Here is a 12,593-nt window from a genome sequence, read left to right on the forward strand (position 1 = left end):
ATGGGTGTCCAGGAGCACACGTGCAAAGTATGTGTCTCCGTGGGTAGAGCAGCTCTGGAGGTGTCCCTCCACAGCAGAAGGACACTGTAGAGTTGAAAGTCTTTGCAGAAATCTAGAAACAGAGATCAGGACTCGAGTTCCTTTCCTCTTTTTCTGTCATAGGGTTTGGACAAGTCATATCCCCTTGACAAAATCATCTGTGATTTCAGGAGCAAAGGGCATGGATCTTCTCTTTCAGTCCTGCTGTGTGAGGACCTAAGTCTTTTTCTAAAGGCCGTGTTTAGAGGCAGCCTAACTTTCACATCCTAATTTTATTTTTCTCACATCTTTCTCTGACACACATATACACACGCATGCTTCTATTGGAAAAACGATTTTAATACCCATGGTACATTGTCCTGGTGTGATATAAAATCCAATGACATGTGGCATTTGGAAAAGGTCACTTCCCCCATCAGGATTCATTATCCTACCTCAGCCTGGGAAGCCATGGGGTTGCCCCCTCCTCTGCGGACCCCTTGCCCCCTCCCCAGCTACAGGAGGTGAGCAGGGAGAGGGAATGAGGCATTGGGTGGCCATGCCATGGGCCTTGGCAGTGTCAGGCAGTTTCTGCAGCGAGGGCTCTTGTTTCTCATTTGATGTCCCTGCCCTTCTGGGTGCCTTAATTTTCCTCCTGCCACAGAGCAAGAGGAGTTACAGGGATGTGCTGCTGGGAAAGCTCTGTGGGGTGCACAGGGCTGGGTTTGGCTTTTGCTTGCCTCCCCCTGCTCACTGCTCCCTGTCTGTTCCTTTCGAGTCAGAGCCAGCACCTGTGGTGCCCTCGCTCGGCATGGTTTCAGAAGAGAAACGCTCCTCTTCCCTGTTTTACTTGTTGAAATTTTTGGCTAGGTTGACTGGGAAGTGCCTGTCTGTGTTGGTGCTCACTGCCACCTAGACAGAACTGAGAAGAGAAAGTGGAGAGGACATGGAAAGCCCAGCTCCTCACCAGCTTCCCCACCAACCATGGAGATGCTCGCAGCAGAGCAGGAGAGACAAGCTGTCCTGGGGTTCTTGAATGTTTTTGCCTTTCCTTGGATTCATTTCTGCTCAGTTTTTCCCAGGACCATCTTTGTCCACCTATGTCCAAGTATATCCACCTCCCCAAGCTGCTTCCAGCCCAACTTGGAGCTATTCCCTGGAAGTCAGAAGGGTGGAGGTCAAACTTGCTGTGGAGGCTGTCTAGGGGTTCTTGGGGATGCAGTCCCTTGCAGAGCAGAGCATGAGCTGTTCCGTGGGAAGGGAACTGAAAGCAAGGACTTTTCCACTTGTCCACTAACTACCTTGGGGCACCTTGGCCAAGTCGTAACCCTGTTCCCCACCTAAAAGGGAGGGGAGAGGTGAGGGTGGGTGCACTGAGCATGCAATGGCCTCCAGGCTTAATGGGAAGGGCAGGAGGTGGGAAAGGGGAGCAGGTTTTACTGGGGGGAGAAGGATTGTTTTTGCACTGGGGAGTGGGGTTTAATGCTCGATGAAGATGACTTCTCAGAGTGCTGAGGGTGATGGTGACTGGAGCCCCTTCCTACCACATAAACACCAATGAGTTATGGGTACCCCAGCCTCTAATTACGCAGTCAGCCCCAAATAGGCTGTGTCTAATGAGGCTGACAGACTAATATCTCAAGAGCCCTTAATGTGTTATCATCTCTTGCTGTATGACCTCATATTTATAACTGCTCTGGTGGAAGGTTGAGAAATGTCCTTCTCTTCCCCCAGCCCCCTCCCCAACTTCCCCCCCGCCAAAGCAGCAGCTCTTCAGCCTCATCTGTTAGGATCAGGAGGAGAGAGGCGACTTCTCTCCATCCATCATCAGAGGAGTTTGCACTATTAGATGATTAAAGATATTTTTTATAATATTTGGAAGAGGCTTTGAAATGTCTCTCAAACAGTGTGATTAATGCCTGCTTAACCCTTGCCTGGTCGGGATGGTGTGGTAGGGAGGCAGGTGCATGCCAGGGCAGGACTCCCTGGGCATCTCAGCGGTCACCCAGCCGTTGGGCACCCCAGGCCCTGACAAGGTGTGATTCATGAGCGTGGGGCACCTGCAGGAAGCTCCAGCCTCCAGGCAGTTCCTAATGCACCCGGGGACATTGTGGTTTCTGAGGCTGCAACGGTTGGGGCAGGAGGAAGCACTGTCTGCCCCCTCCCCAGCACTTACACAAAGAGGCCCCAGGGCTGTGCCAGTCCAGGTCTGCAAGCTGAACCATTCCACACTGAAGCTGTGGGTTTCAAGGAAGGGCAAGGAGGGGGAGTGAACAACCCTTGCCCATTCCCAGCTGGCCTGAGCTGGTGGAGTGCTTGCTTTCCTCATTTCTCTTTCTTTTTATTTTGTTGCTCCAGATGAAGTCTCTCCCAAAAAATCATTGGCATCTTAGATGCTCCAGTAGGATCCACCTTTAAGGTGTTGCGACCTTGCTCTGAGTTTGCCCTGAAGACCCATGGGGCTGGTGGACACATTCACACTAAAATTGGTGTCAGCATTGTCTCGTATCTGCCAAAGGCAAAATTACTTGTGTTTCCTGATATTGGTTCCCATGGGGGAGTGGAGATTTGGCTTCAGATGGGGGAAGTATGCCCACCTCCTTTAATCACAGGCACAATGTTTCATAATCTCAATTTCTTGTCAATTGATTGCCAGATAGAAGCGACAACCAAAGAGGGCCCCAGGCGTCTGCAACTGCCACTCATCGTATGATTTTAACTCTCCCCCTCTGTAAGTTTGCATTATTTTCTTCTTCTTGTTGTTGTTATCTAAAGAAATCCCCCCTCCCTCCCCCTCCAAAAAGCCTCCTAGAAATTCCAACACCCTTGTTGATTTGGTATTCTATGTATAAATAGCTAAGAAGGGTTAATGCATGATTAGTAGGTGTTTTATTAAAATGGTTAATCTGTCATTATAGAGTCAAAAGGATCAATAGATTTCTTATAATCATGGCTTAAAATCATCTTTAGCATCAATACTTATGGGCTTAAAACCCTGGACAGGGCCTTTAGAGGACCTGGGGGTCTCCTGTTAACTCCTTCCAACTCTTTTGTCACCTGAAATGTGACTGTTCAGACGGAGAAAAGCCAACACAGGGCTGCATATTCTGTTGTGGTTACCATCCACCTTATTACTGATGGGTATTAAAATTGCCACACCTGAGTGACAGAAAAGGGAAATGGAAAGAGGGAGAAACTGGGGATGCAGCTGGATAAATGCTCTTTATTATAACAGTCAGCAGCACCTGACTGGAGCGAGGCTGGGGCATGGCCTGGCTGTCTCTGATCCATTAGGTGCCTCTGCAAAGCAGCAAACACTGGCCAAGCATTGCCCATCACAGCCTGGCTCCTTCTCTAAGGAGCACTGCCTCTACCCCAGGGTGAGGTGGGGGGATTCCAGCCTTGCACAGAGGTGAAGCTGTGCGCCTGCTGTGAGGCAGTGTCGCACTGGCCAGGGAGGACTTACCCAGTGCCATCCAAGTCACCTCAGCCCCAGGGGCTGCTTTTCTGGCAGCTGGATGGATGATGGTGGGTCTGGTTGACCCAGCCCTTTGGGATGCCTGTTCCAAGCTGCTGTTTGGTAACTCCAGTGACACTGTGACAAATCCCAGAGCCACTGAGCTGCTGACCCCCAGTGCGAGGTCTCTGCAGGAGGAGGTGCTGTTTAGACAGGCTGACATGCGAGCATCTGAGCCAGCCCAGGCAGGGGGGAGTGCAGCCCCCCTCTGTCCCCTCCCTGCCCGACACAGCATCCTCTCCTCCAGCAGAGGAGAGATCCAGAGGTCATGCAGGGGGTCTGTGGTGCAGCCTGGACAGCAATGCAGAGTGCTGCAACAGCGACTGGCACTGGCAAGTGTTTCCTGAGTGATTTTGGGAGCCTTGGCTGTGGATGTTGGCTACACCACTCATACAGTGGAGACCTAGAGCTGCTGCCTAGTGAGCAGAGCAGATATGGGTGTGCTGGGACCAGTCCTGGTGGCCTGAAACCCTCCTTGTGTCTCCATTTCTCCCTCCCAGGTGTATTTGTGCCATTATTGTGCAGCCCCTGGCAGTACAAGCCAGCCCAAGGTTGGAGACTCTCACTCAGAGGCTGCTGGGAGCTGGTGCTCTCTGATGATTTGGCCATGCAGAGTTACTCTGCTGCAGCCCCCCCTCCCTCACTTCCTTGCCCTGCATAAGGGCTCAGCCCCACTCCCCACCAGCTCTGCTCCCTGCCCAGCCCCACAGCCCAGGCCAGCCAGCTGGGTTCAAATCAGTCAAGATGAGATAAAGGCAAATTCACCCCATTACTTTCCCTTTGTCTTCCCTGCCTGTCCTGCACTCAGGCTGGCTTGAACAACTCCTGCTTCTTAAGAAATCCCAAGTCTGCCCCATCCAGCTGGCAGGTGTGTGCCTGGCACAGGGATCTCAGCCTGCCTGGAGGATATAGGTGCCTCCACCTCCCACCCCCACCAGTGCTCTGCATGGAGTTGGGCGGAGATTTTCCAGACTCCGAGTCCAACCCTCTCCATCCCTGTCTCATTGCTTATTTCTGGGCTATTATGTTCGACAGGGAGAATTTGTTTCTGTCCCGAGCAGATCCCCGGACAGTTTCAAACCTCTGAGGATTTATCATTTTGAGCTTTTGTTTGTGGGTCTCCAGGACCCTCTGCCCCACAGCCAAGCCCATATGTTTCTCTGTCTCCTCCATGGAGCCTGCTGGCCCCCAGGAGCACTGACCCTTCTCTTCCCCAATGGATGTCCAGGCATGCAGCTTCCCCACACCCCGGTCACACACATGCATGCAAAGGCTTCTGCTGGGGGCAGGATGCTGCAGTCACAGAAGAAGGGGACATGTCCATCCTATCGACCAGGAGCGTGATGGCTGTGACTCTTTCTGGCTTTGCTTTCCAGGGCTGCCAAGGGAGGTGGCCCAGAGCAGAGCACACTGGGCTCCCAGCACAGGAATCCCTTTAGATCATGTTCAGCCCACCCTGGGACTGATGTGCAAAGCCTGGGCTTCTCCCCTTGCAGCCCCCAAATTGCATCCCTGCTTGCCTCTCTGCTCCACAGCAGCTAAGCAGCTGGGAGAGCTGGGCACAAGCAAGGTGTGACCTCCCTCGCTTGTCTCAGGGGTCAGCAGGGACATACCCTTGTGTCTAGTACAGCTGAAACAGCAGCAGCTGCCTGTTCCGAGTGACAACACGGTGACAGTAGGAGCAACTCTTCATCTAAGCAGATGTTCAACTGCCCCATGACCAGGGTGGGGAGCGTTTGGGGTCGCTCCCAGCAAGTTCAGGTCTATTAGGACAGAGCTATTGACTGGCATGGTTAGCAACTGGGGCTATGTTTCCAAATCACTACCACTGCTGTGTTAGATGGGACCCCACTTGTCACCAGCCCCCCTGCTCACTCTCATCCTGTCCCGAGGCCACTGTGTCAGTGACAGAGAGCTGCTCTGGAGGGCAGTGGAGTGTGACAGAGAAGGAAAAGGGTGCAGGGCTGGTCCACCAAAGCACCACCCCTGCAGCCCCATCCCCTCCCTGGCTGCCCACATTCCTCTGCAGCAGCGCCAGGAAGGGGGGGGGGACCAACCTTTGGCATGTTTATTGACACTCCCTGAGTTCATACTGTGACTCTACAATCTTTCCGTGAGATTATTAAGAATTAATTGATCACTTTTATATTCCCCCCGATACCCGGTGCTGCTTTGCGACAGGCGGCAGGAGGAGGGAAGGGAGGCGGGAGGAGGGTGGGGTGTGTGTAAAAAACACACTGATAAATGTTAATTACTCTTTTACAGCCCTTGTCAAATTCCAGAGCAAGTCGTAAATTCATTAAACTCTAACGGATTAAGCACATGCAGCTTATTTAGTCGCCATAAACAAGATCATTTGGATGTTGATTTTCCCCTTTTTATTGCTGCAGCAGAAAAGGGGAAAAAAATCAGATGAGGGAAGCAGTTGGTGGTTACGAGGGAGTCAGAAAAGTTTGGATTTATTTTATATCTTGTTGCCTTGCTCTGTGGCAGCTCTTTGTAGTGTATCAGCCCTCGGGTTGTGCCAGGGCAGCGTCTTGCTGGGGAGTCTGGCCATCCCAGGAACCAAGCAGCATGGACAGCCCTGGGATGGAAGGTGTCCATGTCCTCTCCATGCTCCAACAATGCCTTCTTAGTGCTGAGGCTCTTAAAGACCCAAGCAAAACCTGGATGAGCAGAAATGGGATGCTTGAAGACCTTTCAGTGATGTTTTTGGTTGTGGTGGCTGCTCTGCTCTCAGTCATGCTGGGAGGTCTCCAAGGGTAGGTTGTCTCCAGGAAGGCTCATCCCGGCCTCTGGGATGCAGGAGTCTGCCTTCAGCCACTCTGCAAGGGATTGTGCAGGCCGAGTTAGCATAGAAGCAGCTCTGCTCATTCTGGGATGTTTCAGCTCATTTAATGCTATCCCCAAAGTGCTGACTGTGCCCAAGTAAGTGAGATGACCCCTATCAAACCCAGCCAAGTGAGAGAGGAGAGAGGGAAGGGAAGCCATGCTGTTGGGCAGGGACATGGTGCCTTTGACTGCTCCAAACATGGGAACGTGGCCCGAGGTCTGCCAACCCGCCCGGTGAGCTTGCCATCCTCTACTTGCCTGTGTTAATAATCCAGGCTGACCTCCTGAGCTGTGGGAGTGGTGGAAGGAGAATGAGAGGAGGGTCATGGAGATTAATTAATACTCAGGACTCTAATTATGAGTTTCTTCAGCACTGGATTTCTAATGAGGAACAGGCACTGAGGCAGCCCTGAGTCCTGCTGCCCCCCAGCTGGCCCTGCTGAAACACCTCCTGCCACCTTGCAGGAGTGGTTTTACTGGAAAGGGACAGCAATTAGCCCCTGGGCACTAGCATCTCCCACTGTAGCTCCGGGGCTCCAGGCTGTGTGTCCAAAAAGTTGCCACACTGCTGCATAACTCTGTCCATGCCTTGGGCTGAGCGTTGGAGACCTGCTGCCGTCCTTAACACGCCCAGCTCCCTGCCTTGGTCCAGTGGGACAAGAGCAGGAGGTGGCCTGGGGGACCAGAGGTCCTTGGTGGGTGTCACAGCCAGGCTCTGTGCAGTGGAGAGTGCTCTGCAGGTCTGATGCTGGCAGGAGCAGTGGCACGGCTGGTTCTGTGGTGCTGGTCACCCATCTCCAGCAGTGCTGGCCCTGGGACATGGCTCTCCTTCTCCAGCATCTCCCAGCCTCCAGCAAGGCTGTGCTCACCAGGAGCTGCAGGCAGCCGTGCACTGCAGGCAGCAGAGGGAACTCTAAACACCTCACTGGAGCTTGCTGCCTGGCTGCTGCCAGAAAAATTTCGGGCTTTCGCTTCAGAGTCCTCGGCAGCTCTTCACCTAAAGGAGGTGACCTGGGCACTGGAGGGATGGCTGACTTCCTCCCACCCCATCTTAACCCGTCTCTGAAACAGGTACACACCCAAAAGGCTGAGCTGTGAGAACATGCCTAACTGCCCCAGCCCTGCTCCCCTCTCCATTTGCTTCTTGAGGGGCAGAGGGAAGGAGAGGAGCTGCCAAAGGGCTCAAATAGGACAGCAAGAAGCTGCCAACCTTCAGAGCCCCATTCCCAGCAAGCATTTGCCTCCCTCAGCCTTCACAGCAAGTACAATGTGCACAGATAAGTGCCAACAGAAGCATCCCTGCCTGTCAGATGCCTCCATGCTTTCCTGCTGTGTGGAGGTGCCCTCCAGAGATATCCCTGGGGTTCTGAGCGCAGGCGGGGCATCCAGGGGTTAACGGAAGGAGCATGTCCCATGCTAAGCAGTAGCTAACAGCCACCAGCTAATAACTTTATGGCTTCAAAGCAGGGCATTTATCATGCTGAAGTTTGTTTATGCACTAGTTACATGGCACATTATACCAGCACTGTGTTTGGCTGATAAATTCTCCATGACAAGCGGGGCTACCAATGGGGACTCACCAAGTCCAAAAGACCAGTAGCTTTTTCCTGAACTCTGCTTTCCAAGATAAGGGTGTTTTTTCCCTCTTTTGTTTTGCAAGGAGGAAAGAAAAAAATTAGACAACCTGTAAACTTGGAAAAAAAAAAAAGGAGACTTGTATTGGGTAAGTTGCCCAGTGCCATGGTGCCCCAGTGGGGGCAGAGGAGAAGGTCCTGGTCCTGGTGAGGACCAGGTGAGCTGTGTTGGCAGGTGATGCTTATGGGCCTGTGGGCTCGTTGGGCATATACTGAGTGGGCACTGAAAGGCTCTGGGTGTCTCCAGGAACAGCCTATCTCAGTCCTGCCTGCATTAATGGAGGATATTTTATTTTGCAGAAGTGTTAGAAGGCACTCTGGCAGCCCTCTGGTTCTGCACAGTGTTTCTAAAATGATCCATAATCGTAGCATTTGTCACTATTTTGAGGTTGTGCATGTGCGCGATTTGTTACAGCTTCGACACAGCTGCTGTGTTCCCCTGTACGTCTTGCTCTGGGTTCAACTGCTTTAATCCCACTAATAATAATGACCTTCACATTTCTGGCTTGCTCTATCACAGGAGCCAAACCCACTTCGCAAACATTAACAAGCTCGGCCTCCCAGCTCCCTGCAAACATGATCGGTCAGGATTATTTTTCCTGCTGCAGTGGTGGGGAAACTGAGGCATAAAGCAAAGAGCATGCTGATCTGAGCCCACTCAGAGGGGAACCTTTTGCTTTAGCCAGTAGACGTCACCCTGCTCCAATTTTGACCAGCACAGACTTTCGTAGTCTCACCTCTGGAGCAAGGCCTGGGGCTGGTGGGATGCAGTGGGATGGGTCCTGAGGCCAGGACCTACGTCTGAAGTGCCACTGAGGGTTTGTGAGGCAGCAGCTGTTCCTCCTGCTGGGGAGTGGGACACGCACTTTAGGGATTGTGGTGTGCCAGCTCATCCTGGGCTCTTCCTGTGGAGCCATGCCCACAGTGCTTGCTTCCCTGCCCTGCTGCAACAAGCAGAAAGCCCCCACCATGGTCCAGCATCCAATGCCCAGGCAGTGGATGTGTGGGTGCCCGGCTCCCTGCATGAAACATGCTCCAATGTGCATCCACAGGGGCTGCCCAGGGAGGGCATCTTGGTGCATTTACCTGTGCACACACACAGGTGTGCATAAGCACAGATTGCTGACTGCACTGGCTGCATCTCCAGCTCCAGTGCTGTGTTAGGATCCATCCATGGCTGCCCATCTGCATGGGCGTCCCCAGACATGTAGCCATCCCAGCCTGTGCATCTCTGGCTGCATCCCTGTTGCATCCCCGGCTGTGTACCTGTGCTGGTGTGCGCGGCCGTGGATCTGCTTCAGTGGCTGCGTGCAGTGGCCCCTGCAGGCTGTAAATACTGGCAGTGTGGCGGGGAGGTTGAGCGGTTTATGGCTCAAGGTCAGGCCCGTGAATCATAAAAAGGTGTCGGAAGGAGCATTAACTCCTAGCCTTCACTTGGTCTCTGTGTGGTTTCAGGCGGGGCCCCGAAGGCAGTGATTAAAGGGTGCACCTTCCCCTTTCAGTTTTACGGTAAAAGGAAAGCAGTAAATTAGAAGCCCACAGGCTGGGGCAGGCCAGGTCCCACCAGCACAACAGCTAAGCAAGTACCTGCCGTGCACCCCGAGACTCCGCCGCTGGCTCTGCACACCCCCCCTGGCACAGCCCCCACACAGCTCCTTCCCATGGCAGTCGCTTTCCGAGGAGCAGCGTCCGGCCATGTGGCGGGCATGGCAGGGACATCCCTCCATCCTTGCCCAGCAACAGTTTGGGGTGGCCGAGGGTGTTCAGCCCCACTCACCCCATAGAACAGCAGCACCTCTTGCTCTGCACCTTTTTATTACTCCAGCTGTAATTAACTCCAGTAATAAATTTTTAAAAATCCAAATAGATATAATTAACGTTTAATGCCCCTGTTTTCTTGCGAATTGTCAGGACTATTAAGAACGGAGTATTGATTGAAGAGGCAGATGTTTCTGCTGCTGAGGTGGGACTGCTGGGACAGAGGCAGAGAGCCCTGACAAAATGGTCGGGTCCTGTCCCACATCTGGACCTCAGGACAGTGAGTTGGAGCTGGGGAGAGTTGGGGCAATGTCCAGCACTGCAGGGCTGACCCTGGCCTAGGGAAGCAGAGAGAAAGGGATGGACAGTTCTCCTATTTTTCCCCACCACTCAGTTATAGGTAGCCTCCAGCGCTGTGGCCTTTTTTGAGCACTCAGTCATGGGGCATTGCGGCCAGCATATGCTCTAAGCTCACCATCTCCTGGAGAAGGGCTTTCAGGGACAGAGGTGTGAACACACCCTGTTCCATTCTCATCCCACATCCTGCAGCTGACCCAGTTTGCAGCTGTCCTGGCACCCTGGCTCGTCACCACCGCCATCTGCCACGAGACACAGGAAACAGCACCTTCCCTGAGCTGCTGCTGCTGCAGCCAGTCCTGATAAGGCGCCGTACGAAGGGCTGGGCCACTGCCAGACTGATTTCTCCCAGCTCCTGACAGGATTAGTACACATCTGCCCCAGGAACACTGCAGGTACTGCAGCCCTTCTGGCCCTGTTTTCCAGTGGGAAGGCTGGGACTGGGCAGAATGAAGAATGCAGTAACATGCTGTGCCCCTGTCCCTGGGCTGGATTGAGCATTAGATGTCTCTGAGGAGGGGAGGAAGGGAACTTTGCAGGGTGCCAGGAGAGAAAATACTTCTCCTTTCCCTTAAAAGAATGTGCTTTTTCCCCTGAGGAATGGCATTGCGGAGCCCTGGAATTGACGCAGCTGCCAGAGGTGATGGATGGCGCCAGCTGATGGAGCAAAGCGGGTCAGCAGAGCAGAAACCAGCAGGCACAAAGAGGGAGCATCCCTGCTAACCAAGGCAGGCGGTGACACCCTGTGCCGGGGCTGGGCCCACAACAGCCCCCTCTGTGTTGGGCTGGAGAGCCGGCACAGCTGGAGTACCTGGGGTGCCATCCTGCGATGCCCCCGGCTTCACCCCGACTGCACCCGCCAACAAGAAGGGCCTTTCTTCATCTCCACACAAGCCCTGATTGTTCAGATGCTTCCCTTGCCACTGCCTTGTGCTTCTGCCCTTCCCAGAGACAGTTCTGGGAGGAAATGGAGGATTTGCAACATCTGCATGACCAGAGCTGCTGGGACTTCAGAGTTTCAAAAGGAACTGAGACTCCTCATGTTTGTCTTGGTCCACCAGTTTGTCTTGGTCCCCTCAGCAGCTCCAGACCAGGACATCTCAGTTCTCTCAGCAGCTGTGCTGTGTGGCTGTGCAAGCCCACAACCCACCCTATCTCAGTTTCCCCACCAGTGGCTGAAGTCCTGCTTCACCTTTGCAGATGTACGGCAAAGACTGCGTGCATACATTTGAGCCAAGGCACCTCCAAATATTGGGGAGCTGCAGTGCCAACTTCCCAGGGCAGTTGTGCTGCCAGGTCCTCTGCCTTCCCTCCTGGGCACACAGGACTGTGCTGGCCATCTCACAGATGAGAAGGGGGAAACTGAAATGTGGAAGCCTGGGCATTGTGAGTCTTGGAGGACTCTCCAAGAAGGGATCTGGCCACCTTTTGAGGCTGGTGGGAGGAACTGAGTTTTTGTAAATGGTGGAGGCAGTGGTTGCAGACAGAAATCAAAAGACAAGGCAGCTGTGTAAAATCAGCCCAAACATCACTGAAACTTGTGTGCAGTCTCTGTTTCTTCTGAGAGACATATAGAGAGCCTCTGGGCAGGGGATGGGACAGCAGCTTGCAGTGATGCCAAGGGGATGCTGGCACTTGTGCTGTGACTGGGGCTTACAGACACCCACTCCAGCCCAGAAGCTCCTTGGTCTGCCAGCAGGAAATGTCTTCTCCCCAAACATTGTCCCCATCAGCCACCCATGGGAGGGCAGGTTATGTCCCCCTCAAGCATGGGTGTGTGGGTAGGATCAGGAGGAGATCTGAATGAAGGCAGGCCACATCAAGTTGTAGAAAGTAAGAGCTCTTTGGAAGGCTGGAGGAAAACAGGATGCAGTGAGTCCCAGGCTTGAGACTCAGGACTGCAGGATGCTCCCTATCTCTCTTGTGGGGTTAACAGGACCTTTACTTTCCTTTCACCCAAGCCCAAGGAGGAGAAAAAGCTCCTGCCTCAGCTGGGAGGCCGTACTTTTTGTTCAGATCCCCTTGGATAGAGGCTCAAAATGTCCTCCAGGGATGCAGAGCTACATTGTCCCTCCTGCTGCTTGGGGATACTGAGCATGTCTCCCCAAGATGCGTGTCAGAAACGAGCCCAGGTGTCCTGGCTCTGATCCCATTCTCTGTCTCCAGCTGAGGAATGTATCTTAGCTGAAGCTGCTAGGCTGAGGGATGTATCTCTAGAAGGATCTGAACCCTGAACTGTCATCTCTGCTCTCCAGCAAACCCAGCTGCTGAGTCCCTGTGCAGCACCAACTGCTGCTCCAGGAGATGTGAGGAGGAGGAGGAGGAGGAGTGCAGGAAAGGGGCTCAGCTTCAAATCGATTCTGAGCACTGTGATAAGAATCTCTTATCACCCTTGTCATTGTAAGGGCTGGGACCGAAATGCTGGGCTGAGTACAGTCAGATTTTTGCAGACCAGAGGTGAGGAGGAGACAGGGCAC

General features: G+C 53.3%; 1 protein-coding gene across 5 annotated transcripts in view; it reads left to right on the forward strand.

Annotated features, from left to right (window-relative positions):
- The window catches only part of RNF220 (ring finger protein 220), a 220,176-nt gene that overhangs the window by 86,571 nt on the left and 121,012 nt on the right, over positions 1-12,593 (forward strand). For 3 of the 5 annotated variants that reach the window (XM_082287655.1, XM_082287658.1, XM_082287656.1), the window contains exon 3: positions 2,675-2,749. The exons of the other annotated variants lie outside the window; for them this stretch is intronic. In XM_082287655.1, the coding sequence (XP_082143781.1) occupies positions 2,675-2,749 (75 nt within the window). The remainder of the gene's footprint in view (positions 1-2,674; positions 2,750-12,593) is intronic. 5 annotated transcript variants of the gene reach the window in all.

This window comes from Coloeus monedula, assembly GCF_965178545.1.
Source record: "Coloeus monedula genome assembly, chromosome: 9".
NCBI lineage: Eukaryota > Metazoa > Chordata > Aves > Passeriformes > Corvidae > Coloeus > Coloeus monedula.